General features: G+C 46.2%; 1 protein-coding gene across 1 annotated transcript; it reads left to right on the plus strand.

The window, feature by feature from the left end:
- Positions 1 to 109: 109 nt before the first annotated feature.
- Positions 110 to 22597, plus strand: LOC308173201 (bcl-2-like protein 15). The gene is made up of 4 exons (XM_080548198.1): positions 110 to 236; positions 490 to 608; positions 20154 to 20378; positions 21937 to 22597. Exons 1-4 carry the CDS (start codon positions 119 to 121, stop codon positions 21952 to 21954), a joined length of 480 nt encoding a protein of 159 aa, XP_080404324.1. The 5' UTR covers positions 110 to 118; the 3' UTR covers positions 21955 to 22597.
- The last annotated feature ends 1127 nt before the right edge of the window (positions 22598 to 23724 follow it).

Raw genomic sequence — 23724 nt, forward strand, 5'->3', positions numbered from 1 at the left:
CTGTAAGGGTTAGGGCTAACCCCACTGGCCCTGTTACTGACGGAGGGACCGTTTCTATTCGCTCGTTACCGGTCTTACCACTATTAGCTGCTGAAGTCGTTTGGGGGAAATAGTCAATATGGCTCCGAGAGCTATAGAACAACAAACATTGGACATTATTAGTTGTCTTTTTAATGACGACTCAGCGTTAGATGGATGTGGTGGAGATATTGAGGCCGATTGTCCAAGCGACGATGGTAAGAATTCTGTTGATCAATTGTCTTCTGAGCCAATCCTCATTTGTAGGTTTTGTACGTGAATGTTGCACATTGATTCAATAACAACAGTGATAGTGATTAATTATGTATTCCAATGCAGAGTTGCACTCAGTCATATTGAACATGGATAGATTGTAACTACACTATGGCTTCACACCAAAAAGAAAGCTTAAAGTCCATAATTGACTACTCTGCATGGTCAAGCACATAAGACCACATCTGTTTTTCGCAGGTGACACATTTGACCCAAGTTTAATAGCTGCTAAACTGAGGAAGATTGGCGATGATTTATACAATGAAAGGGAGCTTCAGCCTCTAATGAGAACGCTCGAACAAGCCGCAGCAGAGCAGGTAAACACACACACACACACACACACACACACACACACACACACACACACACACCACGCCGTCTGCAAGCTATTACCTTCCTACTATCACATTACCGCCATTTCACACACAAGCATATAGTGTTTTCATTACTCTAAATAATGATAACAGAATGTACTGTATCTGGACCCCACTCTACACTATCAGTCAATACCTCATATCAGGGACTTTAAACAATAAACGTCCTGCCAGACGTCCTGCTTTTGTCTCACGTTGTGTTTGGTTCTACAAAATAACCTGCTGTGATCTTCGTCAGATCGACATTCAGGTGTCTCGTTGACAATGGCTGTGGTCGAACATGGCATAGGCCTACTAGCATACTCCCTACTCCATTCATAATGAGTACTGCATACTCCCTACTCCATTCATAATGAGTACTGCATACTCCCTACTCCATTCATAATGAGTACTGCATACTCCCTACTCCATTCATAATGAGTACTGCATACACCCTACTACAGGCCTATTCAATTAGCGGCCCGGGGGCCGCATGCGGCCCAGACGTGACCCCCGATTGGCCCAGCCATAAAAGCAGAGAAAAACGTATTTAGCAAGTGTTCAGAAATTCATGCAGAAATGTCTACAATAGTAGCCTACAGAACGTGAATATAACACTCTAAACAAACTAAGCGGGGAGCTTAAAACAACAATGAACAACGTGATGGCTACAATTAATTTTATACGCTCCACTTCGAGCCTCCAACATTATTATTATTATTATTATTATTATTATTAACTTATTCCGCAAGCTGCTGTCAGAAATGTCTGCTGAGCACCACGATCTGCTTTTGCATAACGACGTCAGGTGGCTGTCCAAAGGCAAGGCACTGGAGCGTTTCTGCGATCTCAGAGAGGAGATTACAACTTTCCTCCGCAGCAACAAGCAAACGAAGGCAGAAACACACTTGAATCCTATACTGGACGACAACTTCATGGCTGATGTCTGCTTTCTGAGTGACATATTCAAACACCTGAATGACCTAAATGTGGGGCTACAAGGCAGAGACAAAACTGTGATTGATCTTGTGGAACAGGCGCGTTCCAAGTCAAACTGGACCTTTTCGCGGCCGACTTCTGCACCGGCAGAATGCTGCATTTTTCCGACGCTCCGCAAATGCGTCTCATCCCCGGCACAAATCACAGATGTGATGACTGATTTCATTGCGAGGTTGAAAGAGAACTTTGCTGGTCGACTGGATGGACTTGCTCTGCCCGCAGAGGTGATGGGCTTTGCCAGAGACCCGTTCACTGCTGCAATAGAAGGGGACTTATCCACCAGAGGAAAGGGAGTGGTGCCTTCCATCGACGAGGGGAAATTCATACTCGAACTTGTTGACATGCAGTCATCCGCTACCATGGCACAGGAGCTTCGCACTAATGGACCTGCGAAGTTTTGGAGTAATGTCAACGTGCACCAGTTCCCTAACGTTAAGAAAGTAGCAATCCATGTGCTCAGTATGTTTGGATCAACATACACCTGTGAATCAAGCTTTTCACACATGAACACAATAAAAAGCAGCTCTCGTTGTTCCCTGACTGACAGTACTCTTCACCAATGCCTTCGGATTGCATTGACATCTTATGAGCCAAATGTCACTGCTCTTGTTCAGAATAAAACATGTCACTTCTCACACTAAGAAAGTCAGCAGGGTAAGATTAGATTAGATTAGATTCAATTTTATTGTTTAACTGTAATTGTAACTTGTTAAATTGTGCACTCAAGGCGTTGATGGTTATTTTCATTCAGTTAAAAGCACTTTGTGATGTGCCTGGGTCAGCTATGACCAACATTTATATTTTACAAAATATATTTTTTTTTATTGGTATACTACTGTACACTTTTTTAAGCACTTTGAGATGACTTTTGACGTGCCTGTGTCAGATGTTACCTAATTTAAAAGGAAAACTATAAATAAACTGCTTGTATTTCATTATTAATTTATTTTATTTTAATTTTTAATTAATTTAATTTTAATTTTGCCATTTAGCAGACGCCTTTATCCAAAGCGACTTACAATTACGAATTACAGGGACATTCCCCCTGGAGTAACTGAGGGCTAAGTGCCTTACTCAAGGGCACACTAGTAATGGTGTGGTTTCAGGCGGGATTTGAACTCACAACCTTCCGATCACAAGTCCAACTCACTATCCACTAGACCACCACTACCCCTACTAGGGATACTACCCACTACACCACTACCCCTACTCATTAGGCCTACATTCATTTGTGTTGGTTTGAAATGTGTCATTACCTGGTGCCTAGGCTACTGGCCGCTGAAAATGTCTGGCCCAGCAACATTTCTTGGTTTTCAAATCTGGCCCAACTGAATTTGTAATTGAATACCCCTGCCCTACTACATTCATAATGAGTACTGCATACTCCCTACGCCATTCATAATGAGTGTGCCAATACCAGCCGACAGTTCATACTGAAGTATTCATCAGAGCAACGCATCCGGGTACTTTCCCCTCCCGTAATGTCCACGCCCCTTTTTGGGTGATAGAAGTGTAGAAGTTTGACTGGCAGTCAATGGGAATTTCTGGTCTTCGCTACTTTAATCCGATAAAATAAGAAAACCGTAGTGCTTTTTAGATATTAGGAGCCCAAATCCGATGGCCAGTTAGGCAAACTATTATATAGTGTCATTGCCGATCAATGATCGACGTCGTTATATAGAGAAAATTCATGAAATAGGGGTTGATTCATCAGAGCAGTTATACGTCATCTCCCTGTCATCTGGGATTTGTAGTTCTTCAGTTGATTTGCCGTGTAAATCCCCAGATGAGAGTGTTACATTAGTTTTCTTAAGATAGGACAATAAATAAATCTGTTCAATGGGCATTTGCCAAAGTAGCCTACTGTTAATCAGTATTTATCCTGCATGGTGTATATGAAGATGTTATGATGTTTTATCATGAAAATAATGAACAGCAAACTAGATCCAAAACTAGGGCCGGTGGAGGAGGGCAATTGTCACATTGGACAGACTACCAAAACAGAAAAATAAAGTATCTTAACGACAGCAAAAGTGATGGATGTCAGAAATACATTACCTGGAGATTCAATAAGGTAGCCTACTTTTATATGACAGGATATGGGTTAGGGTTATATGACACCTGTAGCGAGATAGATAGATAGAGCCAAAAGTAAAAAGTAGCTGAGAGACGCAAGCAGGGTCTGGGCTGGTAATTGTATGACGCGCCAAACAATCCGCTGAGATGAAAAGTACGTTTTAGAGCATTTATTGAATAGAACAATCAAATTTGGCGACGTACAAAAATAATCCATAAGCGATCAAAACCAGAAAAATAACAAACTATGCGTATAGAATATGCGTATAATGCGGTCAACAAAAATACATCGCTCCCCTCTCTCTCCACTACCGCCATGCAAGGTGCGCAGGTACTTAAATTACCTTGCAATATCACCCCCCATAACCATATGACTTCTCAATACGGTGATCTAGGCAATAAACAAACAATCAAAGTAAACTCACAATAAACCCATTAGCCTGTTATACTAAATACCCCCTAAATCATATTCATACCTCCTACAACACCTCAGGCCTTTGGGTCGGGTGGTTCATCCACATGGATGGAGGCAGACTGAAAGGACACACATTCATTGCCTATTTCATAAATGTTCTCCATACAACGACGTCGATCATTGATCGACAACGACACTATATAATTGTTTGCCTGACTGGCCATCGGATTTGGGCAGTCTGGGGATTTACACGGCAAATCAAATGAAGAACTACAAATCCCTGATGACAGGGAGATGATGAATGACTGATCTGATGAATCAACCCCTATTTCATTAATTTTCTCTATATAACGACGTCGATCATTGATCGGCAACGACACTATATAATAGTTTGCCTAACTGGCCATCGGATTTGGGCTCCTAATATCTAAAAAGCACTACGGTTTTCTTATTTTATTTTTACCAGAAATTCCCATTGACCGCCAGTCAAACTTCTATACTTCTATCACCCAAAAAGGGGCGTGATCATTCTGATGACAGGGAGATGACGCGCAATTGCTCTGATGAATGCATCTCAGTATCCCAGAATGCATTTCGCACCGGCCGGCAGCAAGGATTTTAAATCCTCCATTTTAAACCTCCATGGGCTAAAATCTGTAATTTTGGCTCTTCAAGTGTTAATGTAATTTTACAAAGTTTGAATATGTTTTTAGGCGAGAAAGTAACCATTGTTAGGGAAATATTTAAGTATCTAAATAGAAAATAGAAAAAGGTAGCCTGGTACCTTTAAAGCCTGGTATTGCTTTAAATGTAGCAATTTAAAAGCCTTTAAATTGTATAGAAAAGGTATTTAATTATCTTTTGCAAAAGGAGAATAGTTTACAAGCACGACAGACGAGGTCTGTCAGTCAAACCGTTCTCAGAAAAGTAGGAGGGGAAAACATGGATTTTTATACATAGGTAACAGTCACGCCCTCAGGTAAGGTTCAAGCCAATCACATTGAGGGGAGGTCACAGATGAGGAAGAGGGAGGAAGGTGATGTGAGTGAATTTGGCCCCCTCTTCTTTATGGTATTACAAAGGTGGAAAAGGGACACAAATGGGGCTTTTCCACTACCATACCGTACCGTACCAGATCCTGTGAGCCCGGTTTGTTTTGTTTTCTCCACTGCCAACTGGGCCGTACCGGGCCATAGTAGCCGTACTGATTTTAGCTACCCTTCCTGACTCGGAGCGAAATGTACTATCCATGCTACGATGTGACGCTGCAGACCATTGATTGGTCAATGGAAATCGTCACAATAACATAAATAAAAGTACCCTTGAACCCCTTGAACCCTAGTGCTGCATTTTGACATACCGGTAATTCTTGTCGCATTTCTCCCCGTTCTCCCCTGTACAGCAGTATGTATTAAAGTGCTCTTGCTCTCATCACGCTTAACGCTTAACTTAACGCTTTAACTGAAAGTACGGTACGGGTAAGATACAAATGCGTGCCGTCCCGGTCTGGTCAATGGAAAAGCGCCAAAAGGCCACAAACTGGTCTGGACTGGTTTTAGAGTACTGGGCCTGTGGAAACACAGACACAACAATGTCACATTTCTAGTAGAGAAACTGGTTTTCATTGTAGGAGAGGTTGAGGGGGTTTAAGTATGTTATTTCTGCCCAGACAGTCTGACTCAGTGACCTTTGTGAATTCAGTTACAAAAGTTAAATGAATTTCTTATCAATATATAACATGTCTTATCAGGCACATTATTCTGCTACACCATGTATATTCCCATAATGTGTCCAGTTTCAAAAAGAGTATCAAAGAGTGCAAAAAAGTAGCATCTGCACACTCAAATCTGTGCAAAAAACTATGTTTATTGCAAGCTTTCGGTCTCCGGCCTCTGGGACCATGTAAACAACAGCTGTATAACGAGTTCGTATGACGCAGTTTGACGAGACTAAAGAGAGACGCAGTGCATTTTGGGGATTGAGTAGTTGAAAAGTGTGGTCTCATCACATACTCAGAGATTCATGAAAATGTAGATTTCTCGCATACTCTAATTTCACATACTATACAGTGTGAACTAGGGATGGGACGATACACTCAACTCACGATACGATGCACCTCTCGATACAGGGGTTCACGATACGATAGCCACGATACGATATCATAAATAAAACAAGATCAGTGTTTCCCCTAGGTTTGCTGCCTTGGGGGGGTGGCCAGCGTCATGTCCAGGGGGTGTAGGAGATAGGCTCCTGCCCTATCTCAAGGCTACTTACTTATGTGGTCTTGACTACCTGTCCACTTTCTCACCTGGTTCTTGCTGTCTCTCTCTCTGGTGTGCCGACACCATCCTGCTCTCTCTCCTTCTCTCCCTCTCTATCCTCCTCTCTCCCTCTTTTGCTGTCAACCAAAAAGCAAACTTAACAACCAGAGTATTTCTAATCTAATAAGAGGTATACATTGATCCATATCAATTTATAACACAATTATAATTGAATATTGGATTGCTGTGGGCAATGCAGTCAGATAATGTCATTTTGACTTTACTCTCACCTGAAAAAAAATTGTATATAAAAAACAGACATTTCCAATGCTTCAATCCACTGTCCATGTACTGTAAATATGCCATTATGGTATTACCATAAAGCCCAATTCTAGCAGAATAAGAAAGATTGTATAACTACTTTAAGTAAAATAATAAAGTGCATCCAGTTAGCTCTTTAGCTGGCAGGTGTGCAGCAGACTAGGGCTGTGTTCGGAATGGTATACTAGCATACTGCATACTAGCATACTCAATGAGTATATACTGCATACTGCCTACTAAATTCATAATAAGTATGCGAAAACCAGCCGACCACTTACACAGTACGCATACTGCCTCCCAGAATGCATTTCGCCGGGAGCGGTGAATTTAAACCTCAATTTTAAACCTCCATTAGCTAAAATATGTAATTTTGGCTTTACAAGTGTTAACATGTCATTTTATGAAGTTTTAATATGTTTTCAGTCGAGAAAGTAACCACATATATTCCCAAAATGTGTCCAGTTTACCAAAATAACCTGTTTATATATCTGATCTGACGATGTTTTGCGTCTTCTGTTCGCTAGCTGCCTTCGTAAATTCACCCTGGGAATCTGATCAGCACTCATGGAATGCCTCTTGTCCAATCAAATTACCTGGTCCCTTTATGACGTTGCACCCAGTGTGCGCTCCGGCGCTCTCAGAGTGATTTTACGAACGCACTCTACGTTGCTTACCTTCACTTACGGAGTTCGACAGAAATATTGTAACATAATTACAACACGTTGTAAAATGATTTAGCTCAAGTAACTATCTTACTATATTGTTGTCTTAACAGTTGGTAAAATAACATGATTAAAATAAATATATATGAGCAATAACATACCAACTTGTCCGTCTGAAGCTACAATACTGGGATCATTCGTGATTGGGCTACAAGCAGTCAAATACTAGGTGAACATTTCAAGTGACATATTTGTAATCATGACGACGTAGCCTTGTCTAAGAATGCATTTCACCATGTTAATTCCCAGTATAGTGAAAATACCACCGCTCATCCGTGATCAGACTTAGCTGGGGTGCTGCAGCTGAAGAGTATCAAATAGAGTGCAAAAAAGCAGCATCTGCACACTCAAATCTGTGCAAAAAACTATGTTTATTGCAAGCTTTCGGTCCCCAGGCTATCGGACGATGTAAACAACAGCTGTATGACAGGTTTGTATGACGCAGTTTGACGAGCCTGAAAGCACACAGGTTGCCAGATGGGATTGACAATTTACAGCCTAAACTTTCTATAACCTCAAAATCAAGTAGCCCATTCGGCGGTAACCCACCCCATCTGGCAACCCTGGACGCAACCCTGCAACCCTGGACGCGAAATATACTGTACAGTGTGAACGCACTACATACTCAAAATCTACGTCATATCTAGTATGAGTAGTATGCTAGTATGCTATTCCGAACACAGCCGAGCTCATCTCATCACCTCTGAGCTAGCTAGCTAACTTGCTAGTTCTTTGACTATTTACACCATGGAATTATAGTCACACACTTTCTAGTCACAATCCGCTTGTTAAGTCTGACATCAAACGTGACGTTTAGCCATTTCCGTGTCCAAACCAGAAATTCCCTGCGCCAGAGTACCTCTGAACTACAGCGGTAGAATGACAGTTTAATCGTTTTTTAGACTCGGATCTATTCATACAACAAGGGACACAATACTTTCCCGTTTTCTCCATATTGTCAGGGTATTTGAGCCTCGGAAAAGCGCTATATAAATATAATTAATTATTATTATTATTTCTCCATTTCGAAGACAGCGCCTCAGCCAACGTTGGCCCCGGAAACACGTCACGACTTAACAAGCGGATAATAACGACCAATTTTAACCAACTTTCTCTGTCAGAACACTCAGCAATTATATTTGCTAACGTTTAAACTTTCTTACTTTCCATCTGCAGACATCTCACCCGGCAAAAACTCTCTCGCGTCGCGCACGCACATTCGCGCAAAATCTTGGCTATGCGAGACTACTGGCGGACTAATGTTACCAACGAGCCTATGGGCTTGCCACTCACCAGATTCAGGTTGGGTGCGTTTAATGCGGATATTTTAGCCTACTTGTCAGATGTTTGTTGTCTACGTCCGTAATAATTCCTTTTTATTAAGGACGCCTCTCCAAGAAGTGTAGCTAATGGAAAATGTTTTTGCAACACGATGCGTATCGTCATGTTTTTGTATCGCGATAGCCATACGATATTTCGTCCCATCCCTAGTGTGAACACACTGCATACTCAAAATCTACGTCATACCTAGTATGAATAGTATGCTATTCCGAACACAGCCGATGTCATAAAATAGGAGTGTTGAAAAAGAAGAGAACGCACACCGCAGAAAACTTGGGCAAGGTGCTGGCGACAGAGCAGAATACTAAAGGATAAAGTAGAAGCCGCACACTCTCGTTCCAGATGCAAAAAGTGTATATTTATTGACAACAGTTTCGTCCGGAGCCTTTGTCAAGTCTTACAAACAAACTGGTGCATATCAGCCATTAAATAGACAGGTGTAGGCTAGATTGAATGGGCAACACCAACACATACATGAACAACACAGTTGGTGTTACATATCAAAAGTTATCAAAAGGCTTGAAATACTGTGTAGCCTACATGAATAGGCCCGTAAGAAAGGTCTGGATATAAATAACATGTGGGTATTAGCAGAGCGCTGAGTCCTAAAAGAAGAAAGAAAAGAAACGGGTCATACAATAATTAGAGACATGGGGGGGGTGGGGGGGGGGTACAGCTGGATCATCAGCCCTGAGAAGGGGCGTCATGAGCTGGTGTGACAAGTGACATCGAAGTCTCTATCAATCAATACAGTCAGAGAAAACATTTTAATTCAAACTCAACATTCAGACCGCGAGGAGACAGAGTATTCAGATAACGGATATAGAAATTCTCCCTCCTAGATAGCAGTTTGTCAAGGTCTCCACCACGTCTGGGGAGGGAGACCTTTTCAATCTTCTTCCACTCAAAAACAGCCTTCCTTACAGTACATTTTTTAGAGTTAAAAGAATTTGTAGCAGGGAGTCAGACTTTGAGAGAAACATGAGTGCCATGAAGAACAAGTTTAGCGCAAGAGGTTATAAACCCAAATGAATACAGCTGCTACACGAGTTAATGATCCACCTAGGTCACACTTTGTTCAGAGGAAACCTAAGTCTAAAAATCCATCCATTATCTTCTGTACCCAGTATCCTAAACACTCTGAACAGAGAGGAGGCATCATTAATAATGATGGCATATACTTAAATCTGATACCAGTCTGCACAATACACTTAAGTAAGTAATACCCTCACTGTATTTAAGCGGGGTAGTAACTTGAAAGATAGACTAGTTAACTCAGATCTACCTCCCACTCATGTTGAACCTAGTCAATTGCTTCTTACACCTATCCCAGATGGTAATCAATGCTGTGGAGCCTGCTCCCAGTGTAACTACACTCACCGTTGCAGCTCCTTTAAGCACCCGCATACTGGGAAGACCATCCCTATCAAAGGGGTGATTACCTGCAACAGCAAATGTAACCAGGGAGTAGCTAAAGGACTGTAGAATTTTAGGAAGGGCTGGTTATCTAACTAACTCTGAGCTAAATCGGCCGTGTAGGAGGATAGAGGCAGGGGGCGCCAGCAACCCTTTAGACTAGCATATCACAGTTATATATATATCATATATTATAATACAAGCTATAACTCAGTTCATCACACTATAAGACAATACTTAAACCCAATACTAGATTTGCTGTTAAACTAAACAATACAGACAACTAAACACACAGCAACTGTATCAAATATGAACAAACACATTTATTTATACAAATTATATATACATCCCAATATACTCCCTCCCCGCCGGCCACACACACACTCACTCACTCACTCACACACAGTACCTGGCCTGAAAAGGCTTAGAGTCCCGGACTGAAATGAGCGCGTTGAGGCCTGGTTGGAGCTCGCATGTGACTCGAGGAAGGCAGCAGACAAGGGGGGGGAGTGACGTTGCAATTTGAAGGGAAAGGGGCGTCTTCGTAGCAAACGACGAGGTGTGAATGGCTCAGGTCCGGTGGTCCACGGTCAGCTCCGGTGGTGTCAGCGGTCGGTCGCAATCCACCTCGGAGGCGACGGCTCTGTCCGGCTTGGGTCTCGCTATGCGCCAACGTTAGCAGCCGGCGGCTAGCAAGGCTGGCTAACGGTGACACAGCTAAACTGGGCTAGCGCTGCCAACTCACCAAACTCCGAACTCCCGCGGCGATGCGGGTAGCCAGTGATTTACTATTAACACTCAGTCTCCCGTTCTCCTTGTTGACTGTTGAGATGTCTTCCGCAGCAAAGGAAACCAAATACAGAGATTCAACTATCTATCGATTCAACTAGATTCTACTAATGTTTGCCCTCTGTCACAGTTGCAAACTCAATAATCACTCGTGTCTTCAGCTTCAGCACGGTGTGTGTCCACTGACTCCGCCCTCCTAGATCGACTTCCGTAGCTATATATACCAACCGGACATACATCAAGTCACGTACGCCAATCAAAACCACGCCCACTAATCTGGCGCTTGCACAATACTGAACAAATCTAAGACAGAACTTATACAATTACAATAACAATACATACACCTTCATGAAAACGTACATGAATAGTATGGAAAATAATTAAGGAAATAACAGGGGCAAAATAGGGCTGATTTGGGGAAACTAACTGGCTCTAAATTGTGGGCCTTCATAACAGCCGCCCCATGAAACCCTCGGTTTCATTTAACTATGGAAGGCACACTGGCTAGGCTGCTCTAGCAGCGTGAGGTATGAGGTGATAGTGTCCTTTGTAATTTGAGGGAGCTCAATCAGGCGTGCCACAGGTCGGGTGTAAGTGCGACCACCAACGTCCACGATGGCCGTCCGCACCCTTCCATCCGGACCCGGCAGGACCTTGGTCACTCTGCCTGTCTGCCAGGCGGCGCGTGGAAGGGACTGGTCGATCACCAGTACCACGGCACCTTCGGACAAGTTGTCTCTCTCCCTCGTCCACTTCTGCCTGACTTGCAGGGTCGGCAGGTAGTGCAGTATGAACTGCCTCCAAAACTGGTCCGCGAGCACCTGGCTGTGCCTCCACCATCTTCTTCCGGTGAGCTCTGCAGGGTCGTAGACTACCTGAGGCAGTGCAGAGTCTCGCCGCCCCATCAGCAAGAAGTTGGGCGTAATGGGATCCAGATCTGCTACATCACTGGAGGTATAGCCTAGGGGCCGGGAGTTCAAGATGCCCTCAATCTCTGCTAGTACAGTCTCGAGCACCTCATCGGTAGGCACCTTCTGTCCGAGAATGGTACGTAGGACGTTCTTTACTGAGCGAATCTCCCGCTCCCAGGCTCCCCCGAAGTGTGGAGCATTTGGGGGGTTGAACTCAAACTTCACTTGCTGGGAGGCGAGTCTGTCACGGGCCTCCTCAGTCATCGCAGCGTAGCTCGCCCTCAGCTCGGCCTCACCACCGACGAAGTTGGTGCCTCTGTCCGACCGGAGGGTCTTAGGGGTCCCTCGCCTGGAGGTGAACCTCTTGAAGGACATGAGGAAGCTGTCGCTTGTGAGCTGGTGCAGAACTTCAAGGTGCATTGCTCTCGTCGTCAGGCACGTGTAGATGATGCCCCACCGCTTTTCGGAGGCTCGCCGGTTTCGGACTAGGAGTGGCCCGAAACAGTCGACCCCAGTAGAGTGGAACGGAGCCTGTCTCAGTCGCAGCCGGTCCTCGGGCAGATCGGACATCATGGGCTGCGGCGGCGTGGCTCGCCACCTCTGGCAGTCCGAGCAGGACCTTTGATATCTCCGTACCGCCTCCCGTCCATGGAGTATCCAGAATCTCCGTCGTACCTCCGCGAAGACACGCTCTCCACCCGCGTGCTGCACTTTGTCATCATGGTGCTTGATGACCAATCTGGTGACCTGATGCTTAGTGGGAAGCACGATGGGATGCTTCGTGTCTAGGTCTAGATCTTGAGCGCGGCGCAGTCTGCCACCCACGCGAATGAGAACACCGTCGAGCTCTGGAGCTAAGCCGCGGAGTCTACTGTCCGAGGGGATCGGCTTCCCTTTCTCGAGACACTCCAGCTCTCGGGAGAAGGCATCCTGTTGGGCACTCTGCAGCACCAGGAGCTCCGCCGCGGTGTAATCTTCGGCGCTGAGCGTAGTATCTAGGGGTAGACCGGCCTTGGAGCAGAACATCCTCTTCTGCAGCTCTTCGAGCGTCTCACACTCCTCTCCCGGAGTAGTCTCAGGGTCTACGACCTGGGTGGCTCCGCAGAACAACGTCTTACGCAGCTCTTTGTCCTCTCTGTCTTCTGCTAACGTCGGCGTGGCTGGCCACTCTGACTCCCGCTCCTGTAGGAAGTCTGGTCCCGTGTGATACAGGTGGGGCTCAGCCAGATCCTGGAGAGTTGCCCCTCTCGTGATGACGTCAGCAGGGTTCCTCTTGGTGTCTACATAACGCCAGCAGTTCCCCTCAGTCAACTCCAGAATCTCTGCGACTCGGGTGCCCACGAACACCTTATACCGACATGAGCTGGACTTCAACCACTGGAGGACGGTAGTTGAGTCTGACCACATGGTGACGCTCATCAGAGGTAGCTGGAGCTCGTCGAGCAGGAACCTTCCCAGTTGCGCGCCGTTCAGGGCAGCACACAGCTCCAGTCTTGGGATGGACTGTTGCTTTTTCGGCGCCACTCGGGAACGTGCCAGGACAAACGAGACGTGGACTTCACCTCCAAGCTCTGCCGCTCTGACGTATGCCACGGACCCGTACGCCATCTCCGAGGCGTCGCAGAATACATGTAGCGTGATGACACTCCTCTCTAGGTCCGTGGAGGGAGGGAAGTAGCTCCGCTGCAGCTTGATGTGCTGGAGAGTGGGAAGTTCCTGCTCCCAGGCCTTCCACTTCTCTTCTAGGTGACGAGGCAGAGGATCGTCCCATCCTCGTTCTTGGGCCCACAGCTCCCGGACAAGCACCTTGGCCATCGTCGTGAAGGGAGCGATATATCCCAGTGGGTCGTACTGGCTCGCTAGAGTGCTGTATATTGTTCTCATCGTGACGCGTTGGGGCTTGGCAGGCTTATTGCGATAGCGTAGAGTGTCGGTCTGGAACTGCCAGATAAGTCCGAGCGTCATCTCCTGAGCATCATCTGGTGAGTGAGAGACCCAAGCCTCGCTGCTGGTCGAGGTGGCCTCCTTCGGGAGGTCTCTGATGACTTGCGGGTCGTTGCTGGCCCACTGGCAGATCTCAAATCCACCCTCCTGGAGATGAGCACGCAGGTCCTGGACTAGCTGACGGGCTTCCGTGGCTGTCTTCGAACTGTGGAGGCAGTTGTCCACGTAAAAGCTCTTATGGACGGCGTCAAACACTCCAGGAGGTGCCGTCTCCTGCGCGGCGTGAGTCTGTAGCGCATAGGTGGCGCAACAGGGGCTGCAGGTTGTCCCGAAGGGTAGCACCTCCCACTGGTAGATAGAGGGGTCGGGGTCGCTCGGGTCCTCTCTCCAGAGAAACCTCATGAGTGGCTTGTCTTCCTCCAACATCCTGACCTGGTGAAACATTCGCTTAATGTCACCACTGACTGCGATCGGCTGCTGACGGAATCGCACCAGAACTCCCAAGAGGGCTGGGGTCAAGGTTGGACCAGGGAGAAGATAGTGGTTGAGGTTGAGCTTCCCCACCTGGTAGCTACAGTTGAAGACCACTCGGTTCTTCCCGTTGTGGTGAACATTGTGGTGCGGGAGGTACCAAGACTCGGCACTCTGGTTCGCCTCGGCTGGCTCAAGCTTCTTCACCAGACCGGACTCCGTCAGTTTCTTCATCTCCGTTCTGTAAGAAGCAGCAAGGACCTCGTCCTTCCTCATACGCTTCTCAGTGCTGGTCAGACACTGTAGGACGGTTCGAGGGGATACTCGAAACTCTGGCATGGGTTCTCTTCGGAGTAGTGGTGTGACGTATCTCTTCACGCCCTGGACTTCGATACGCACTGTCTTTGCTTTAAGGAGGTCTATGGCGTAGACGTCCTCCTTTGACCGTACGTAGAGCTTCTCATTCTTGTAGGGCGCAACGTCTAGCGTCCACAGCTTCTGGACGTTGTCTAGTAGCGCCGCATTCATGGAGTCCACACTGGTGTGAAGGCAGTTGATGGTCTGCACTTCTTCGGTTCGGACATGGAGGGATGACGTAGCTCTCCCGTCTCTATCTCTCCACTCGGTAGCGCCTTGGAGGGCCCACCCAAGCGCAGTCTTAACAGCCATCGGGCAGCCTCGTGGTCCTCTCAGCGGAGGACGGAGCGACACGATCAGTGCAGCGTTGTCCGAGCCGATGAGAAGGGTTGGCTCCGCTCCTTCTATCGGATGTAGGTCTACTCGCCGTAGGTGGGAATATCTTGCGCGTAATCTCTCCAGGGGGTAGTCGTAGCGGGAGAGCGCTAGCTGGTCTGCGGTGAAGACATTCTGAAGCCGATATCTGTCCGACGGCCGCCCCGCCGGGGAGATAGAGAAGTTGATTCTCGCCCCGGTGACCTCTTTAAGGTCGCGACGTATCGTGCGCAGAGTCAGCTTCTCCTCAGTCCCTTGGAGCCCCAACTGGCGCACTGCCTCCTGGAGAAGGATGGTCCGTTCCGACCCGTCGTCTAGAACGGCGTACGTGTCGTACACAGCGTTGTTGTGGTGAAGTCGGACCTTCACCACCTTCAGTAGGACCTTGGAGCCGCTGCTCTGGGTTGGGTCTAGATAGTAGACAGGTGTTTCCTCTTCCGGTGCGCTACCGGACCTAGGGCTTCTGGTGCCCTCCGTGGACCTGGCGAGGGAGACCTCGTGTAGGATGTTGAGGTGGACCTCCTCACAGCGGTTGCACTTTCTCCTCAAGGTGCAGTTCTTAGCCAGATGGTCGCGCCCACAGTTCCAGCACCTCTTGTTCTCCTCGAGCCACCTCTGCTTGGCCTCGGTACTCAGGTTGTTGAAGTCACTGCACTCATTGAACCAGTGCTCGCTGGTGCAGTACGGACATGGCGGTGGACCTCTCCGTCCCTTTTGAGGGGGTTGAGAGGAATCCTTTCCCTCAGGTCGGGCTTTCCTCTCTCTCCGAGGCTCCTCCTCCGTGTGCAGCACTCCTACTGGGCGTCCTCTGTTCGAGCTCGGCCTGTCCCAGCGGTCTCCCTTCTCCCTCTCCTTCTTCGGCTCAGCGTAACCCATGGCGTCTACGTTGGTGTCATGCACTTCCTCCAGTAGGAACTCCGCGAAGGCAGCCATGCTCAGACCCAACTTCCCGGGGTTACGAACGCGCTGCTGTCGCCGGAACCTCTCCTGCCGGAAGCGTGGGATCTTGCGGAGCAGCCGCTCTACGTTGGAGGTGCTGTTGATCTCGCTGGCGCCAGCTGGGCCCTGCGTCTTCAGCATTCCAACCAAGGTGTGCACGCGGAGCGCGAAGTCATCCAGCGCCCGTTCATCCTTGATGGGGGCCTGCTGTTCGAGGGCTTGCAGTTCAGCAAGGGCGTGGTTCCAGGGACGACCGTAGCGGGCATCCAAGTCGGCGAGCGCTCTGGTGTAAGGTGTCGGTGCGGAGGCATGGGCCAGAACCATGTTGTGGGCTCTGGGGTTCCTCACATGCTGAAGGAGAATCGCATATTTGTAGGACTCTGAGCAGGAGTCGTCCAAGAGCGTGTCTAGGCAGATGCGTAGTTCCACATACTGGCTCCTGTCCTCGTCCTTGAAGAAGGGGAACTTGGGTCCCTCCACCTGGGGAAACATCCTGTAGTGGATGATCGGGGCTGGAGTGACGGTCTGGGTGTCCGGCCTGCATGCCTTTTGGTTCACTGGAGGACCTAGGGGTGTGCTACGCTCTTGGGGAATGGCTCCCCTCCCGGGCAGCGACGCTGGCTCCCTCTGGGCCGCGTAGCGGTCGGGTCCCTGGTCCTCTTCCTTCAAGGTGGTCAGCTGGGCCTGTAGTTGGACAGTCATGGCGGGGGTCATGGAGCCATCGGCGGGGGGTTCAGGAGATGGCACTCGAGAGGGCCGTGCGGATGATGCTCTGGAGCTACGGGCCGACGGAGCTCTGCTGATGCACACGTCGCGCATGGTCTGCATCACTTCCTCCATCTTCTCCGCGTGCAGTTGCTCTCTCGCCATCTGGAGGCGGTCGCGCTCCATCTGGAGGCGTTCACGTTCTAGCGCCTCCTGGCGCTGCCTCTCCGCCGCGCGTTCCGCCCCCTCCATCTGGAGGCGCTCGCGCTCGAACTGGATGCGTTCCCTCTCTAACGCCTCCTGGCGCTGTCTCTCCGCCGCACGTTCCCTCTCTAACGCCTCCTGGCGCTGTCTCTCCGCCGCACGTTCCGCTCCTTCCATCTGGAGGCGTTCACGCTCGAACTGGAGGCGTTCCCGCTCTAACGCCATCTCGGCCTGTTGGCGCATACATTCTGACAGCGCGGCACTACTCCCTCTGGAGTGCATGCTATCCGCCCCAGAGGCAGAACTGCCCACGGAAACCCTGGACCGGGAGGAAGCCACTGAACGGCAGGAGCTAGGTCTCGAGCGCGCCGTACTGGGAGGCAGATCGTTAAGGCTGAGGCCCTCCCTCTTCCGCCCGCAGGCGCTGTCAGACCGGGCCTCTCCTTCCTGCTCTTCCGTTTCTACGGCAAAACCCTGCTGTTCTGCCATCTCATCCTCAGGCTGGTGCTCTTTGATGGCTGTCTCGGTGCTAGCCACCCGCGCGCCGGCGGACACCTCGGCCTCTCCGACCACTGTATCCCGTGGAGTGCGCTCCTCACTACCACTCAGTGAGCTTTCGAGCTCAAGCTCATACTCTTGTAACCTCTGAGGCAACCGCGGGACTCTCTGTGGTCGTGGCTCTGGCTCAGGGGGCGGAGAAGGGGGGGTAACTGTCTTGTCTGGTTGGCTGCGCTCAGCCATGCTATCACTACACAACCTATCCGGCTCGAAGGACCAATTGTAACCAGGGAGTAGCTAAAGGACTGTAGAATTTTAGGAAGGGCTGGTTATCTAACTAACTCTGAGCTAAATCGGCCGTGTAGGAGGATAGAGGCAGGGGGCGCCAGCAACCCTTTAGACTAGCATATCACAGTTATATATATATCATATATTATAATACAAGCTATAACTCAGTTCATCACACTATAAGACAATACTTAAACCCAATACTAGATTTGCTGTTAAACTAAACAATACAGACAACTAAACACACAGCAACTGTATCAAATATGAACAAACACATTTATTTATACAAATTATATATACATCCCAATATACTCCCTCCCCGCCGGCCACACACACACTCACTCACTCACTCACACACAGTACCTGGCCTGAAAAGGCTTAGAGTCCCGGACTGAAATGAGCGCGTTGAGGCCTGGTTGGAGCTCGCATGTGACTCGAGGAAGGCAGCAGACAAGGGGGGGGAGTGACGTTGCAATTTGAAGGGAAAGGGGCGTCTTCGTAGCAAACGACGAGGTGTGAATGGCTCAGGTCCGGTGGTCCACGGTCAGCTCCGGTGGTGTCAGCGGTCGGTCGCAATCCACCTCGGAGGCGACGGCTCTGTCCGGCTTGGGTCTCGCTATGCGCCAACGTTAGCAGCCGGCGGCTAGCAAGGCTGGCTAACGGTGACACAGCTAAACTGGGCTAGCGCTGCCAACTCACCAAACTCCGAACTCCCGCGGCGATGCGGGTAGCCAGTGATTTACTATTAACACTCAGTCTCCCGTTCTCCTTGTTGACTGTTGAGATGTCTTCCGCAGCAAAGGAAACCAAATACAGAGATTCAACTATCTATCGATTCAACTAGATTCTACTAATGTTTGCCCTCTGTCACAGTTGCAAACTCAATAATCACTCGTGTCTTCAGCTTCAGCACGGTGTGTGTCCACTGACTCCGCCCTCCTAGATCGACTTCCGTAGCTATATATACCAACCGGACATACATCAAGTCACGTACGCCAATCAAAACCACGCCCACTAATCTGGCGCTTGCACAATACTGAACAAATCTAAGACAGAACTTATACAATTACAATAACAATACATACACCTTCATGAAAACGTACATGAATAGTATGGAAAATAATTAAGGAAATAACAGGGGCAAAATAGGGCTGATTTGGGGAAACTAACTGGCTCTAAATTGTGGGCCTTCATAACAGCAAATCAGTTATTTACTTGATCACCTGTCCCTGCGGGAAGTCCTATGTAGGGAAAACTAGCAGACAATTAAAAATCTGCATAGCGGAACATCGTAGTACCATTAGGTGTAAGAATCTCAATTATCCTGTAGCAGCGCCCTTTTCAGAACAAAACCACCCTATACCCTTTCTCAGATATATAGGTATTGAAAAAGTCTCCCTCCCCAGACGTGGTGGAGACCTTGACAACCTGCTATCTAGGAGGGAGAACTTCTATATCCGTTATCTGAATACTCTCCTCGCGGTCTGAATGTTGAGTTTGAATTAAAATGTTTTGATGTATTGATCGATAGAGAGGGCTGATGATCCAGCTGTACTGTGTATATTCTGTGTATTCCCCCCCCATGTCTCTAATTATTGTATGACCCTTCTTTTTGTTTGTTTGTAAGACTTGACAAAGGCTCCGGCCGAAACTGTTGTCAATAAATATACACTTTTTGTATCTGGAACGAGAGTGTGCGCCTTCTACTTTATCCTTAAAATAGGAGTGTGTCATAACAGGAAGTTGATCTAACCACTATTGCTGTGATAGTAAAATAGAAAAATCTGATTTAATAAACTAAGTAACTTAATTTACATTGCATAATGTAACTTAATTTACATTGCATAAATTATGTGTTTGAAATTGTTCAGAGACATGCCGACATGTTTGCTGTAATTATATGACTTGGCAGTAGGCAGTTGTCACTCAATGCTCGTCTCATTCACAGTGCAGCATGGGTTGCTTGCACTGTTGTACATCTCGTATTCGGTAAACATTCTGTCTTTTCACACCGAATGGCCGAATACCGAATGTGCTTTTTTTGCTATTTTCGGCCGAATACATTCAGTGGCCGAACTTTCGGTGCATCCCTAATGTATACAGACTGTTCCGTGCATTCATGTTTGTTATTGTTTAATTTTCCGGGAAGAGAGCAACTAGTTCTGAAGAAGTTGTAGTGTTCAAAACCACAAAGCCCTTTGTTCACAGCTAGACTGCCTGTCTGTCTATTTGTTTAGATGGTGAATGCTGTATTGTTTAGCTTTTTCTCTATAGCCTAAGATCAGATTGTTTTTAGTAATGTTGGTTTTTCAGCACCATGGTCAATGTTTCTGTTTCTGTTGTTGAATTTCAGTTTATCTCCTAAATTCACACAATTCAATCCCCAATCTCTGGCCTCTGCAGTATAGTCCATTTAGAATGTTTTAGATAGAAATGCTTTATCGGGGGCTGATATGGTTCCCGTGTTTACATCACAGGGAAACATTGGAGAGGCATTTGGGCAGATTGTGGAGACCCTGTGCCAGGCGCATGTGGCCCAGAGTTCTGAGGTGGCTCCAGAGATGCAGCTCCTGAGGGCCTCTGTGAGCCTCTGCCAATACGCCAAGAGGAGTTCCCCTGCCGTCAGACGTAAGGTCGCAACTGCCATGGGAGCCTTCGTCAACATCCGCCTGATGGACTGGCTGAGACAGCAGGGTGGATGGGTGAGTACTGTACCTGAGATATAAAACACTTGCTGTTACAATAACTGTTACTACTGTTAACATTGTTAAAACAGTATATACTGACCACAAGTAGTAAAGAAGCGGCGTGACTAGAATTACGATACAGCTCCTACTGTATGTCACCTTGTCGAAATGCTACTGCACCTTTATTAACACAATTGACACCAGCTCCACATGACTCGTGAGCACCGACGAGTGGCGGTAATTTTTGTATATGCACATTAAAGTCAATCAGGACAGGCATGCGAAAATAACAACATTACAGATATGAGATTTTCAGCAGGATTGTTTTGCTTTGCACAGGGAAAAAGAGCAAAGAGAACTGTAGCATTTTAAAGGCAGCGAAAACAACCGCTCATTGCAAAACTTTACAAAGTTAGAGCTAGATTAAACAAAGAACATCTGCATGTACAGTAAATGCCTGACCACTGTCATATTGACAGTGACTCAGTGTTTCCTAGGTGGATCAGAAGAAGCATGTAGACTGTGGTGAAAGATATGTTTCAAAGTCCATTTCCTTTTCCTGAATACTAGGCAGTTACAATAAATGCCTGCTCTGCAGTATGCAAATGTGCTTCTTACTAGGGTTGGGCGGGTATACTGTACATATGTATATATTTGTGTCAATACCGTCATAAAACCATCCCATATTAAATCCCATGGTAAAACCGTAAACCGTGGTTACATTTGGGGATGGTTTAACGGTATAAAAAATGTAAAACTGCCAACCCCACTTCCTACATGTCTGAACATGTCTGAACATGTCTTGAAGGTAGACTTGAACAAAGCATCAGACAGTGTATTAGATAAGTGTCCATTTGTAACTGATTATCTGCTTTGCCCCACTACTCTGTTCTGCCACTTTAATGACATTTCTTTCTAAAAAATGATCCCAACTTGTTTTGCCTGCTGAGTAAGATTGCTGTCTCAGATGAGAGTCTGCAGCTTCTTTAAAAATCATGATGGCCTACAATATTTGTTTAGCACGAAGCTGTTGAAATAAAACCCCTTCCAAATAGCACCCTCAGATGTATTCCCACATCTAGCATCTTGGCCCTTTTTAGATACTGTTCTTTGTGAGCTTTGTCTGAGGCAGTTAGAAATGTTAGTCCAGAATAGTTCGTCCAGTGTTCAGCTGATGGCATTAATAGTGCGTTTCCATTTCCAAGTTCATCATTGTAAACATTGTGTCATTGTTTGCTCATGTTGTGGTACATTGTACTTTTGTAATCCATCTGAAGCAATGTTTCATAACCACGTATTCAAATGCTTGTCAAGCTCTCTTGAGGGATTGTGTTTTCTTTACAACTGGGTTCCAGCTGTCATTTTAGACTCTGGATTGCCAAAATATGAATCAAATGAAACTATGGTCAGGTTTTGAGGCTTTGGTGAGTCAGTAAACTGTGATGACTGTCATTCTCCTGAGGTCATCATTTCTAGTGAACTTAGTTAGCTAAAGACTTTCTACACCAGGAGTTTGGTATGGACTGTCCATGTGTAGAGGATTCTACTGTGACATTGTTTTGTTTGTTTTTAGGATCAAGTGTCCTTGTGAAGAGCTTGAACAGGAGAGGTCATCAAATACGTTTAACCTCTCAGGACAATGGACTCCCAACCCATCCCAACCCCTGCCACCAAGGTGGCACTGTGAGGAAAAAAGATTGAAAACATTCAACATTACTTGAATCTTTTGACAGCCTTTTTCCCTTATGAGTGAGAAATGTCTCATGACCTATGGACATAATGTCTATGAGGTAGCTTTGCATATTCTTTTTTTTTTAATATAGAAAGGTCTTTTTTTTTTATATAGAATTACAATATATTTTAAACATATTATGGAAGTGAATGTAAGCTTTCAAATGATGTGTCATACATTGAAATCTGAAAATAGTTGAAGAAGTGTTGGTCCACCTCAAACCAAATAGCGGAGAACATCACCCTGAACAAAACCAAACAGACTGTGCTCAATTGCACTAGCTAGCTAGCAGCTAACAAGAAAGAACATCTTAGCTATGTAACATATCTATATCATATATATATGTAACATATCTAACAGCTGCATGTTTAGCATATCACAACATGCTGATAGAACATGAACATGCTCAAATCAAACTAGATGATCACACAGTCCTTTTGAAAAATCCTAAAAAGACATGTATCACCAATACTCACTGTGTACAAAGCAGGGGGGTATTCCATCAACGTCACTAAAGGAAAATCCAGGCTTATTTTGATAACTCTTGAGAGACTTAAAAGTCTCTTCAAAGTAAGGCTGGATTTTTTTTATAAATCTTGCGGGATTTATCAAAATAAGCCTGGATTGTCCTTTAGCGACGTTGATGGAATACCCCCCTGGACGGCAGATGATACTGTGAATCATGTGTCGAAAACAAGCTGAGTTTTTAATAAGTATTCAGAGATAAAAAAAACTGTTGTTTGTTATATTGAGTGGGCTCTTCAACATTTACACTTTCGTGATCCCATCATTTGCGGGACTTGACGCTTGCTGACTTCTTTCATTTCACTTCTTCTCCTTTCATTTTACGATTGTGGTAGTTTCTACATCTCAAAACAAGCACAGTTTGTTTAGTAGCTAGTAGCAAGAACCGTTTTTTTACATTCAGGTGCAAGTTTTGGGGGATATTTTCCTCCCCTTTCACTGATGTTAATTCTTAACAAGTTAATAAGGCATTATTTAAGCGAATGGACCATCATCAATTCAAGAGTAAAACGGCGGTAACGCTAAACAAATGTAAACATCTATGAAGCTGTATGATGTACTTGAAACAGAGCTGCCAACACTATCTCTTGATGAAACAAGAGATAGTGTTGATTTATGACATGTTTGACCATGTTATCTGAGCTCTTGTCCTTAGTCATTTTGGGCTTTATTAATGACCTAATCAGCAGCTCAAGAAAGAGAATGTTTTAATGTGTAAAATGTGTTTAGGTCTGTGGTTCTGGTGTCATTCATTTTAAACTTTGCACAAGATAAGAGAGGTGTGATGTAAAGCTAAAACATCTCAGGGATCTCAGTCGGGGTTAGATTTAGTGGCTAATTTTGGATTAAATGTAGAGACGCATTGTATAACATTGTCTCATTTGGTGGGTGGTAATAGCAAGTTGAAAATCTGTAGTTATAAATCTTTTTATGGTGTTAGGGTTCGACAATGGTCAATACAACAATCCTTCACAGCATAATGTTGTCAGCTGAAGATTTGACCTGTATTAAATGTATAACCACTAGAGGGCAGCACCTCCATATTATTTTTTTTATCTCAAGTAAAAATCATTCTCTGTTTCATACATTGACATAGTTACTTAA

This window comes from Nansenia antarctica (genome assembly GCF_963989245.1).
Source record: "Nansenia antarctica genome assembly, chromosome: 18".
Lineage (NCBI taxonomy): Eukaryota > Metazoa > Chordata > Actinopteri > Argentiniformes > Microstomatidae > Nansenia > Nansenia antarctica.